The sequence below is a fragment of the Heteronotia binoei genome, chromosome 7 (genome assembly GCF_032191835.1).
Source record: "Heteronotia binoei isolate CCM8104 ecotype False Entrance Well chromosome 7, APGP_CSIRO_Hbin_v1, whole genome shotgun sequence".
Classification (NCBI taxonomy): Eukaryota; Metazoa; Chordata; class Lepidosauria; order Squamata; family Gekkonidae; genus Heteronotia; species Heteronotia binoei.
Genome location: NC_083229.1, coordinates 23,746,584 through 23,760,244, shown reverse-complemented (window position 1 = coordinate 23,760,244; position 13,661 = coordinate 23,746,584). Strand labels below are relative to the sequence as shown.

The 13,661-nt window shown below is 41.8% G+C and overlaps 1 protein-coding gene across 1 annotated transcript in view; it reads right to left on the bottom strand.

Moving 5' to 3' along the window:
* FAM91A1 (family with sequence similarity 91 member A1) overlaps positions 1 to 13,035 on the bottom strand; it is a 44,483-nt gene extending 31,448 nt beyond the window's left edge. The window contains exons 1-6 of the mRNA XM_060243246.1: positions 12,845 to 13,035; positions 8,914 to 8,998; positions 8,023 to 8,174; positions 5,982 to 6,039; positions 3,598 to 3,665; positions 1,410 to 1,523 (exon numbers count right to left, since the gene is read on the bottom strand). Of these exons, the coding sequence (XP_060099229.1) occupies positions 1,410 to 1,523; positions 3,598 to 3,665; positions 5,982 to 6,039; positions 8,023 to 8,174; positions 8,914 to 8,998; positions 12,845 to 12,916 (549 nt within the window). The 5' untranslated portion in view covers positions 12,917 to 13,035. The remainder of the gene's footprint in view (positions 1 to 1,409; positions 1,524 to 3,597; positions 3,666 to 5,981; positions 6,040 to 8,022; positions 8,175 to 8,913; positions 8,999 to 12,844) is intronic.
* Between the last annotated feature and the right edge of the window lie 626 nt (positions 13,036 to 13,661).

Genomic DNA, 13,661 nt, shown 5'->3' with positions numbered 1-13,661 from the left:
GAGAAGAGATGGCTGAGAGGTGTTATGATCACCATCAAGTACTTGAAGGGCTGTCACATAGAGGGTGGCTGAGGGATGTTTTCTGTGGCCCCAGGTCAGACCAGCACCAACAGGTTGAAATTAAATCAAAAGAGTTTTTGGCTAAACGTTGGAGTGATTCATCAGTGGAACAGGCTTCCTTGGAAGGTGGTGGGCTCTCCTTCTTTAAAAAGAGGGTAGATGGTCATCTGACAGCAATGCTGGTTCTGTGAACTTAGGCAGGTGATGAGGGTAGGAAGAGTTGCATCATTGCTTAGTTATCATGGCCCTTTCTTACACACCCAGGGAAATGCTGACTGCCACTTCAGTGTCAGGAAGCACATTTTTCCAGACCAGTTTGGCTAGGGATACTGGAGGGTTTTTTGCCATCTCCTGGGCATGCAACAGGGGTCACTGGGCATGGGGGAAGGTAGTTGTGAATTTCCTGCATTGTGCTGGGGGTTGGACTAGATGACCCTGCAGATACCCTCCAGCTCCAGAATTCAATGCATATTGTGAGACACAGCTTTACCCGGAAAGACCACAAGCAAGCTAAGTAACATCTTTAAGGGTTAACCCATAGCTAGGCCTGACTGAGGAGGGAGAAAAACGAAGACAAGAGTACAAACATACCAGTCTTATCTATAACCTTGACTATGCCTTACTGCATTTCTAGGTAACAATAGAGGAGGTTCTTATAGCCCAAACTGGATTTATCTGGTCAAGGCGAATGCAAAGTAGAATTTCTGTCTGCGGCACCTCATCCAATAGGCTTATGCCACAGTGGCAGAGTGTATCAGTAGTGTGTAGCTGACTCTCGCGATGAAATCAGACAGGAGGTTCCAGGCAATCAGTATGTGTATATGATAACATGTGCCAGTGTGTCATTAATGTGTCATCGAGGGTATATAAAATTGTAATCATTCTGAAAAATCTGAGAGTAGCTTGGTAATGCTGGCTATGGCCTAGCTCTGCTCTCAGTTCACTGCAGTAATTTTTTTCCTTGCCTCTTCACCCGAACTCTGGCTGTATGTCTTTTATTGGCGAAGGACATTCAGATGTGCAGATTTTTACAACAATATTAAGAAGCAGTATACCTTTGGATGATTGTTGCTGGGGACACAATTCAGGTCAAGAGACTAATCCCATCTGCTAAGCAGCGATTCCCATTTGCACTAGCAAATAACTTGGCAATTCAACAGCATTTTCAGACCTAGTTTTTGGTTCCAACAGCTAATGTTACAGACACAGTTCATACAGCAACTGAACTCGTGGCCCTAACTATAAAGCCATTGTGTCAAACCGTATCTGCACCAATACTGTTTCTGTAAACTTAACCAGAGCATTCATTCAAAGTTCAGGCTTAAGTAAATCTGGAAACTACAAAATACCTTTATGTCGTCCTCAGTTATATAGCCAGCTTGTACCACCCACCAAGCCTCTATGGCAATTTCCACAGGTTTCATGGGCAGCAAATCACGAGCGGACTTCCTTCTGAAAAATTTCTGGAATGGTAGAATCCATTTGAAATTGTATACATCAAAAACAACAGGGACAACCAGCTGACTATCTTACAATAAGCAACCAACAAATATTCCCGAATAAAGAAAACTGGGACACCTAAACCCAGAAAAAAAAACCCAACTCACACTGGTAAAGGAAGATAGCTTTAAATTTTTATCCTCAACTCCCAAAATGATCTCTGGAAAATATCTGTTACAAACTTCTCCAGTGCATTTTACAGAATTCATCTGTTTAAAATGACCAAAATACGTCTGACTGCAACATGCTTCAGCTTCACAAAAGAAAGTGACCAGAAATTATTAAATACAGCTGAAGATGTTTTTTGAACTGTAACAGACATTGTGCTTCTGAAATCTGAGGGCGTGTCATGCAAAGCACTTAGGAGTTGGAATGCTGGAATGATGACTGACTGCTTGGCTCCAAATATAAACTGGATGTCAGCAGCTTATCATAGCAACACTCCACAGTTGCTCTGACACCTCGTAAGTCTCTAGACACAATCAAAAGAGGTATAAATTCCTCAGTGTCTTGCACCCAACATTCTAATCAGACTGCTTCCTTCATTAGATACCATAACAAACTGCAAACTTGGTATATTTATTTAATTAAAAAGAAATACATTTATGGCCCCATTTTCCTCCTAGGAGTCCAAGGTGGCTAAACCAAACTAATTAAAAAGCAAACAAACAAAAGCCAAAAACCTCTCACATAAAACCCATTAAGTTACAGCAATGTCAGTTAAAAATTATCTTATGTTAGATTCATTAAGCAAAACAAGATAAAATATCGCAAATGTTCTTTCCAATGGAAAAAGGTCCCCCCAGTCTTTTTGAAAGGGCTTCAGGGATAGAATCCTGCAGCTCTCTGGAGAGAACGTATCCCATAACAACAGAGCTGGGAAAGACATACATGAGTGGCTGCTTGCAAACAGCACCGCCCTGAGAGATGGCACTAACAAATGCTGATCTTTGCAATCTAACTGGGGTGAGAGCTGATACTGGGAGGGATGGCCTGGAACAGCTTTCAAGTATTAATCTGAACTGGACCCGCAAGCAAACAGGGAGCCCACAAAACTGCTTTAAGAATGATGTACTGTGATGGAAACAGCTCTTCCTTATTAATGAATGAGCAGCTGGAATTTTAAACCATCTAAACCTTCCAAGCCATTTTCAAGGGCATTCTTGTAAAGTGTATACTACAGCAGTCCACCCTGGAGGTTAGAGAACTTTATGCATCGACTAAATGTAGTAATCATGCAGTGAGTGAATGCGGAGGAACTTCTGTGAAATTCTATGTTTACCACAGCGAGCATGACAAACAGAGGGGAAGGTGGTCAAGGAAGAGGTTACTAGATATGATCAGAATCCCAGGGAAATCAAAAGAGTGGAAAGATTCCCCTCACCGCTTGGCAGGAGGCTGCAGATGACCAGCTGCACTCAATGGCAAATCAATATTTGGTCATCAGCAGTACTACCTCTCTAGGTTGTGGAGTCTTGTGAGCAAAAATTCCATTTTGTGGGCTACTGGCATTAAAGTTGTGAACTACTGCAGAAATTAGTTTGCTCTGGGGTCATTTTTCCTGAGCTGACAAAAATGTGTGAGCCGAAGGCTAAAAAGCTGTGAGCTAGATCACACTAACTCAGCTTAGAGGAAGAGTGGTCATCAGCCATCTGTATTTGAGTGACAGAGGACTGTCCCAGATTGGCAATCTCATAAAAGCTAAATTCTTCCTCATCAAAGCTTAGCACGTAATAACCTGTGAATGCTCCTTCTAAGTTTTTAAGAAATGCTGGCTATAGATCTTATCTGGGTCGTTTTGGGATAAACTGTTCTCTGTATTATGGACAGTGACTGAACTCCCTCAGAACTGCTGCAAAGTCTTCTAATTTGGCAGGATCTCTCCTAAACTCAATACCAGCAGGCATCAAACTATGTTGTGTTTAGTAGTAAACTCTGCATTTTCACCTATCCTATGGCTTTTAAATAATGTTATGCGCTAATGTTCAATTTTAGACCAGACAGAGAAAAGTAGAGAAAACACATTCAAACACATACTTTTGATGATCGACACTGGTTCATTAGATCTATGTACTGGTTTCTTCCTATGCCAAGAAGTCTTAGACCTAAAAAAAATTAAACTAAACTTGTAAAACTATTTTGGGACATAGGAATATATTGTACTAGCACTGTTTCCAACTTTCGCTTTTATGACCAAACAGGAACCTTTCCCCAAGTCCACTAGAAACACCACCTATCATGTGTTCTAACTCTGAAATTCCCCATTAAAATACATTCACTTGCAAATATTTTACAATTTCCTTCAGTTATATTGCAAAGCTACAAATAAGCCATACTTATCTAACCCATCATAAATTTTCAGCACTTAGTCTTAGTAATAAACTTCACTCCTATGATGCAAAAAGACACGTAAAAACTTAATCTTATGGAAACCGATGTATGGAACAGTCTCTGATTCTTAACAGTGAACTGCAAAAGTCTTTCACTGCTTGAAAATGTCAAACAATAAAGACTGTCAAAGAAATAGGGATTTTGAATCCAGAATCTGCATTTATTACAATGGAACATCTGTCTCTTTGACAAGATCATCAGAAGTAACTAATTATCGGTGGAAAATCTACCACTATCTTTCACTGAGCAAAGTTTGTAAGCACCTACAACTTCCCTTGGTAGCATTCAAAGTTAGCCTTCCTCCAGCTAAGGAGGCTTTCTCTCATGGGAGAACTATTTATGTTAGAGGAAGACTTTATCAAGCTGAAGGAAGGAACTCTCTCTTCTTCCAGGTAGAATTTCTTAGTGGTCAAATATGTAGAAAACTGAATGTCCTTCTTGGTGAATTAAGAAATTGTTCTAAGTAGCTAGCATTTGCTTCAATAGCTGCTGCACGAAGACTCTACAAACATACAAACTTGCCTGTGACCCACAACTGACTGCCCTGCTCCATGTCCCAAGGTCTTGGGGCCACAGCCCAAAAAGCCCTGTTATGCATGCATAACAGGGCTTTTGGGGCTTTGGCCCCAAGACCTTGGAACGCATTGCTGTAAAAAATCCACCCTATCCCCTAATTTTTGGCATTCTAGAGTTCCTCTAAAACAGTGTTATTCCACAGGATGAATTAAACTGATCCCATGAAATGGAGTTGATCTTGCTGACCTCTTCATTGACCTTTACTGCTGCCTGTATTGCTTTCATTAGTATTGTGAAGTTACAGGAGTTTCTATACCACTGTAGTACCTGTGGGTGGATTTTTTTTTGGGGGGGGGTGCTTTCAAATACATAGGATTGGATCCATGTGTGCTACCTTTTTGTAGGGCTTGCAAAATGGAGCTATTCTGCCAGGCCTTTGGTTGAGGCAGCAGGCGTTCTACTCCATCGACTGCCTCTATGCTGTGTCATCCCTTCTGCTATGTTACCATCGTCTACTTTAACTATAGTCACAGACCTTAGCATGTTGCAAATGTATCTAACTATGCCACCATCTATAACAGGGGTAGCCAATGGTAGCTCTCCAGATGTTTTTTGCCTACAACTCCCATCAGCCCCAGCCAACATAGCCAATGGCTGGGGCTGATGGGAGTTGTAGGCAAAAAAAATCTGGAGAACTATCGTTGGCCACCCCTGATCTATAATATAGTTTATAAATTGTGTTTAGCTTACTATACTGTTTTATTTTACCTGTTTTAACTGTATAATTTAAACTGTTATTTAATATGATGTTATCCACCCTGAGCCCATTCTTGGAAAAGGGTGGAATACAAATTAACTAACTAAATAAACAGAGTCTCTTATTAGAATGGTGGGGTAGATTTAATTCAAATAAATATGTCAAAAGTCAATGTAATGGTCTGTTATGTGTTACAAATGTCTTTCCAGCTCTATATTTCTATGTAAGCTTATTACTACAGCTTATAATTTTGAAAAATTATTCAAAAGATGTCAATTTTTTGTGTCATTTATTCAATCATTTTCATGTTTTGTTCTCGAGAGTTTTCCTCTCACTTGCTGTTAAACATCATGCATTTAATCCTATTTCAAAAGCCCTACTAATAAGTATAGTGACTTCAAAACTAGATAGATAGATAGATAGATGAATTTATTGTCATTGTTCTCAACAAAAAGAGAGCAACGAAATGAGGTGCTCTTCCACAAACATACCAACACATCAAACACACATATTCATAACCATTTAAATACATCTGAAACCATTAAACCATTTAAACCATTAAAACCATTTAAATACATCTAAAACGGATAAACATTCATAAAACCATTAAAACCATTTAAACCATTAAATAAACATTCATAAAACCATTAAACATTCATAAAACTACCGCTCAGCTGTACTTCTAAAATTAAGCAGGAAGCTAGTAAGGTGTTTTTTGAATAGACACATGGGGAAAAGAAACATATCACACACTTACAGTCTGCAGCAGTGAAATTGGGCAACGAATCATAGCTTTTTTCACTGTTCATTATGTCCTTTATAAAGAGAAAGGAAAAAAGTTACACTGTTAAAGACAGTCTTCTGAAGGTGTTTTGGGCCATAAGGACCAGCACTATCTGCTCTAACTGTCAGTGGTTATCAAGGGGTCTCAGATAAAAGTCTTTCCTAATAATGCTGCCTTCATTTGAATGTTCTACATGCCAAACATATGTTCTGTCACTGAACCACAGCCTTTACCCTTTCCAACTACTGCAGCCCATTTCATAAGCACACAATGTGTTTTTTTATCATCAGTAAAAACATAGAACTATTTTTGTAACTGACATCTAGTTCCTCAGAGGCTTTTCTCCCTGTTTAAATCTCTCTGCATTTTTGCTACGAATTGATATTCCCTCGGCCAAATGAAGAACTTAGAGCTTGAAACACACCTGTTAACAAAAAGATAACACTGACTTTAAAGAAAGAGCACTTTGATTTAGAAGTGTGCAGCGGATATCACCTTAATTTCATATTAAGGAGGCTATCTGCACTTACAAGAAATGCATACTGTGGAGTCACTTCCCCCAATGTAATACATGGGGGGAAGGGAGAATTAAAAGAGCAATTGTGGAGCTCCATGAGCATCTCAGACCATTAGACTCGGATGGAGACTCACAGGCTGTAAAACTGGGTGACCCTAATGATCTTCGTACTACTTATTTGGAAGCTACTCATTATGGTTTCTTATTCACCTTTGCATCTGGCTCTTGGTCCAAGGAAGTGTACACAGGTCCTTTGCTACCTCATAGTGATTTTATTGTAATTTATTGGTCTGATGATTTTAGGATTTTAATGGATAAATGTAATGTTTTTATGTTGTTACTTGCCTTGAGCCTGCCTTGGAAGGATATAAATCCCATAAATGAATGGATGAGTGGGAGACTGGACAAAAGTCACTCAGTCATGGGGGATCGGAAACCAAGTCTCCCTAAGCCATGTCTAGCACGCTAACCACCTCCCTCACCTCAGGGGTCCTTCAGATTATGAACCAGATTAAATATTGTCACTCAGATGCCACAGCACTTGGAAAGGCTAACATCAGTTATACAGTGGCAGAACATAAGAAAGCAGGGCAGGACTGAAAACTTTTTGGATATCACGAAAGAGACCGATCTTTCAACCAATGAACAGGCATCTGTCTAGCCTGAAGCAACCCATAGGACAGAAACAGCATATGGCAGAAATGTAGCTGGGAACTGGCAGATAAAGAGGAACTGCCACCTTGAAGCACCTTACAGGAAGAGCGAAATTCAAATGTGACAGTAAATAACCACCATCATCCTCCTTGGCAAAATGATTCTATAGCAGCTTCTGTGACACGCAAGTCATTGTAGGCTCCGTTGCATAAATGCTCAGCTACATGATGGAAAGCATCGATATTTTTAATTTTTTCGCTGTCAAATCACAGCTGACTTCTAACAACCCCTAGAGATTTCAAGGCAAGAGGCATCCAGAGGTGGTTTGCCGTTGCCTGCCTCTGTGCAGCAACCCTGGATTTCCTTGGCAGCCTCTCATCCAAGTACTTACTGGGGCCAGAGCCTGCTTAGCGTTTGAGATCTGCTGAGATCAGGCTAGACTAGGCTACACAGGCCAAGGCGAGCGTAAATTACTTATCCTAATTAATTGAACTCAATAGCGTAACACCAATTTAAAAAGTACTGGGGACTAACTGCAGTCATAGGCCAATGTATTCTAGACCACATTAAACAACATCCTTCCCACTGGATGAAACTGGACTCTTTTTGCCACTTCCATCAGTTACATCTGAAGGAGAATTTGGCTGTGAGCCCAAACTGCAACTGCCTGTGCAGCTGCAGGAAGGCTGCCTTTCTTGTGGCTTATTACTGGCAGTAGCTTGGCAAAAAGCTAATAATAACAGACATGTGACTCCAGCAAGCAGGCATTATGTTCCACCACACTGGCACAAACTGCTTGCAAGGCACAAAGCACCCTGTTTAAATGTTCTTCTCCAAACTCACCTCCATTATTCCTGTGTAGTATGAAAAGGGTGTTATCCTCAGGCCTTTCACCATGATATCGGACAAGTGGTAGGGGTATAACATGAGATGATCTCTACTATATTTTAACAGTTCCTCGTAGTACCTGCGTTCATCTTTCTTGACATGCTTAACTGGGGGGGGAAAAGAGCTCCGTTAGTATGCTGCACTGTCATTTGCTAAGAAGATTTAGATTTCTGGGGGAAACCAACCAAAGCTTGGCAAAGGTCCCAATGCAACCAAAATCCATTTGCACAAGGAAGGATCTGGAGCATTCTCCACGTATCTACATTACACTATTGTCCGTCAAGATCAGCACTGTCTACTCAGATTGTGAGTGGCTACCTAGGATCTCAGGCAAGAGCCTTTCATGTCACCTCCTACCTGGTCCTTTCAATTGTAAAAGCTGGGGATTGAAGCTGGGACCTTCTGCATTCAGAGTAGAGGCTCTCTCGCTGACTCTCCCCATCCACAGTCTTGTTTTACAGAGGCCAACTATTTGTCTCTGGAGGCCAACAGACAGGTCACAAAGGCCTTCCCTTCATGCTGCTTCCTAACACCGGTATTCAGAGGTTTACTACTTCTAAATCTGGTTTTCTGCTGTAATTATTTTAAAATGTATGCACCTACTGAAGATCAAGACAGTTTATGAATGCAATATCGCATGCACATTTGGGGCATGGTTCTGAAGTACTACCTAGTAGAGTGCAACAATTCCCCACTCTTCTTCCCCTCAGTTGTTCACATAAGCCAGGCCATTTTGTAGGCTCTCTTTAAAATTGCATGAAGGCCATACCCATGCATTTGTTATGGCAAGCAGTATTCATTTTATAAAATGTTTTACTGGCCTCAATTTTTTGTTTCTGTACTCACCTAAGTTATTCCGGTACCGTAGCTGATTGCGGATACTGTAGAGTACAACTTGCTTTTCATATTCTCGCTGTGAGTTTCCAAGACCCTGTGAAACAAAACACCCTAGTTCAGTTAAACTGCAGAAAACTGCATACAATGCATGCTACTAGTTTTTTGTTTGTTTGTTTTAAAAAAAAGATTAACTCCCTGATCCTGGACACTAGACAGACATGGAAGTAAATGTTACTTAACTTTATGGTATTTGCTTCCAAATGAAATTAGTGCATTTAGGACTGCAACCTTGGTATGACGAAGGCTAATGTGCTAAAAACATGATAGAAGATTATATTGGATTTATATTTCACCCTCCAATCCAAATCAGAGTGGCTCACAATCTCTTTACCTTCCTTCCCCGCAACAGACACCCTGTGAAGTGAGTGGGGCTGAGTGAGCTCTCCCAGATGCTGCCTTTTCAAGGACAACTCTGTGAGAGCTATGGCTGACCCAAGGCCAGTGCAAGTGGAGGAGTGGGGAATCAAACCTGGTTCTCCCAGATAAGAGCCTGCACACTTAACTCCTACACCAATAGCCTGCCAGGTAACTTTATAGTTTAGACAAGCTAGAAACTAAGCTAATAGGTAACCCTTAACAGAAGAGTTACAACTGGCTGCTTGGCCTTAGACTCAGGATCAAATGGTAAGCTCAACATTACACTGTTTTGGTGGTGGTGGGGGGGTTGTTTTGCCACTGTGTGACAGAGTGTTAGACTGGATAGGCCACTGGACTGATCCAACATGGCTTCTCTTGTGTTCTTATGTGTTTTTAGATTACTTCAGTTTGGTTTACATTGATATAAACAGTGCTTTCTTGCTTCTATGAATAATTAAGCCATCTACCTAGCACCTCTCCAACTAACTACCACACAGTGTTCTTATCTTTTGTTCACATCACTGCAGCAGTCATGATCAGCAAAGATGTGCCTTCCTGATTAGACACAGTTGCTTTTCTTATAGAAGGACAAAAGCTTATTATATGTAGCATTAACATTACATGCTTTTCATTTACATGACATTCTCCATTGCAAATCCAACCCAGAAAACCCAGTGCAACAAGATATTTCATATTTACACCAATTCTGTGGATACCCCGAACTGTATTTGCTGCCTAAGCGTCTTAATTTTAATGCACAACTGATGGGGTAAAGAAAAAGAACAAGATTTCGTGGGCACCACAGTGAGGACCTCAGTAATATACTATATATATTGTGAACATATACTCCTACTTAACCTAGTATATTTATGCATTTGTTGATTTAACTATAACCCACCCTTCTCTACCATGGGGACTCAAGGAAACTTACATTGTGGTCCTCTCCTCCACTTTATCCTCACAACAACCTTGTAAAGCAGGTTCGTATGTGACTGGCCCAAGATCACCCAACACACTTCTATGACACAGTGAGGTGGGAAATCACTACCTGTTCCTCTTCAAACAATGTGAAAAGGTGGTACAGGTGACCACTAAACTCAAAATGACTTTCAAACAGTAGGGCACATCCCTTGGGATCTATGCATCATCAGTGTGGGAAGGAAAAATTCCAAAAAGGATAGGATTGTGAGGCAGATGTGCTTTTCTTATTTGTGCAACCAGGATAGGGTAGATTCAGTGATCCCTTGTATCAGATTCTTATTGATCCAGACTGGATTCCAAAAGCCAATGCAGCTTGGCCCCATTAATCCCAGTGGGATCTGGGAAAAATGGCTCCCATCCTACATGTTGCTTTAGGAAGGGGAAGAAGGGAGAGCATCACGGAAGGGGGAGTACTAGTCAACAGTACTGGTCAACAGTGAAGCCAAACCCCAGTAACTGCAGTTAAAAGGATCTCTAGTAGAAAAGTTGGGATAGAAAGACTTATCAGACAATAGTAGATTAATTAAAAAATGGTGTGGTTGGTGTAAAGAGACACTTCAGTTACATGAGTTTTAACTTCAGATCCTCCAAAACTAAAAAGAAATCTTGTGACACCTTACAAACTGACAACTTTTAATTCAGCATAGGCTTTTGTGGGTTGTGCATTTTGTCCTAAATAGCCAATTATTCCATCTCACTAGGCATCAACAGATTATTTAAATTCTCACTTTTCCTCCACGTTCAGGGTGGCATATTTACTTTGCCTTTCCTCCATTTTAACCTCACAACAGCCTTGTGCAGGGTCTTCAACTAAGGGAAAATGGTTAGTTCAAGGTCACTCAAAAAGAGGAGACGGAATGTCCAGGCTGAATTAGCTCTGGTTGAGCTTTTCCTCCTGCTCTGTTACAGGAATTAGGACTGAACATCATTAGAAACGTAAATCTTTCCCCATGAGCTGGTGGCTCTGTGTGCATTAGTGAATCCAGGACCCACATAGGCACTGCAGCTCTATTTCATTTGTCTAAAGTATAACTTTGTGCCTAGTATAACTTTGAGTCTCCAGTGAAGAGAAAAGCAGATCAGAACTAATTAGCAGTATAACAAAATGAGATCTGAACCCAGACCTTCCTAGTCAAGCATTACATTTTATTGGCTTGAAATTTCCATTGACAGAAAGGCTTTTCATCAGTACTACACAACTTCCTCATCTCCTTCTCCTTGCAGTACCCCAGACCAACCCCTAACGCACTACCTGGGAAACAGGAGCCCCACACCAAAATTATGATGAGAGCTGGAGTTAGAAACAGGAGCAGAGAGGTCAGAAACTACCCTCCCCCCAAACCAAAAGATCCACCTTATACTTGTGATTGTGGCCTCTAGTTCCCAAATGCTTCTACTAGAATAACAACACTGAAAACTGTTACAGGTAGCTGTGTTTGTCTGTAGTAAAAAAGTTAGATTCTTGTAGCACTTTAGAGACTTGTTAGTCCCTAAGTCAGGGTATAAGCTTTGAATTTTTGGAAGTTTATACTCTGAAACTCTGGTTGATCTCTAAGGTACTATTGGATTCACTGAGATACTTGCAAGCAGTGTTCCCTCTAAGCTGAGTTAGCGTAAGCTAGCTGATAGTTTTTTAGCCTCCAGCTCACACATTTCTGCCTTAGGAAAAATGACCCCAGAGCAAACTAATCAGTAGCTCACAACTTTAATGCCAGTAGCTCAGGAAGTAGAATATTTGTTCACAAGACTCCACAGCTTATAGGGAGTATCGCCTGCAGGTAGCTGTTTTAGTCTGATGCAGTAGAACAAAGTTGGAGTCCAGTGGCGCATTTAAGACCAACAAAGCTGTATGCAATCGAATCAATTTAAGAAAACTGTTGGTCTTAAGGGCACCACTAGACTCAAACTTTGTTCTATTGAGATACATGTTGAGTCTCCAAGTTGTTGCAACATCTCTGTTCTTTTTTGGTCTCCCAAATTTACTTCTCTACCCACATCAGCACATGCTTGACATGCAAGGAAACCTCCTCACCAATGTTCCCTCTAAGCTGCAGAGTCTTGTGAGCAAAAATTCTACTTTGTGAGCTACTGGCATTAAAGTTGTGAACTACTGGCATTGAAATTGTGAACCACTGCAAAAATCAGTCTGCGCCATGGTACATTTTTCCTGAGCAAAGACAAAAATGTGTGAGCTGAAGGCTAAAAAACTGAGCTAGCTCACACTAACTCAGCTTCGAGGGAACACTGCTCCTCACCCACCCGGTTGGCTAGCCCATAAAGCAGCACAAGTTTAGATTATAAGAGAAAGAAGGGAAATAACTCGCAAAAGTTTGAGAAACACGCACTCAGCGCTGGACAGGTTGGGAGGCAGTGGCAAGAAGCCCCACCTGGAAAAGGAGGAACAGAAACTGCCTTATGGGGCCAAGGAGAGGAACCTGACTACGGGAAGCCACAGGGGTCAACACCTGTCTCACCAGATGTGAGGGGGAGAAAAAGAACGTTGTTTACAGGAGCCGCGAAGGGTCACCTGGTCAGTCAGTACCTGTTTGACGCTAGCGGGGAGGCGGGCCCAAGGGTAGTTGTGGCGAATATGAAACTCCACGTCAACATTCATGGCAGGGACCCCGGGAGGGGGGTAGGTGGGGAGCGGCGGTTGGCAGCGGCGGTTGGTGGGCGGGCCCCCTCCTCGCGCGCCTCGCAGCTTCAGCCCCGCCCACCGCAGTCGCCGCGCGGACCAGCCCAACGCTACAGCCGCTGGTCTTCGCTCGCCTCCCCTTTCCCTTCACAGACCACTTCCGCGTTGGGGCCCCTCGCGGCCCCGCCCCCTCAGCGCGAGGTCACTTCCGGTTCGTTGGTGTGGCGATAAGGAGGGAGGGGAGGTCTCTAGAGAAGATTTAGTGTGGGCGTTATGAGGGAAAGTGGTGGGGATTATACCAGAAATAATATTTAAAAGGGAGGTTAAAACTAAAAAAAAAAAAAAAAGACACCACTCCTTTATCTGTCACTTTTCTGGTACTGTTACCTGGAAGCAACAAATCCCGTGATGCTTTGTGGAGGGCGTTTTGTTTGGTTTGTGACGTAAGGACGAAGAATATTGGCGCAGGGTTTTAAGGAGGTTGTTGGACGGACTAAGGGTTTTGGAGGGAGGCGGTGTTGTGGTTTTCATCTGTTGCTCCAAGCCGTTCTGTGCCTCCCCCGTATTCCTTAGAATCTAAAATTGGTTAAATTGAGGTTGTTGTATTTTGGTCACATTATGATAGGCGTGTCACTGGCAAAAGAATAATGCAAGTGCAAGTTGAAGGCAGCAGGAAAACAGAAATACCTAACGTGAGAGACTCCAAGATGGGTAGTCGTTAGGG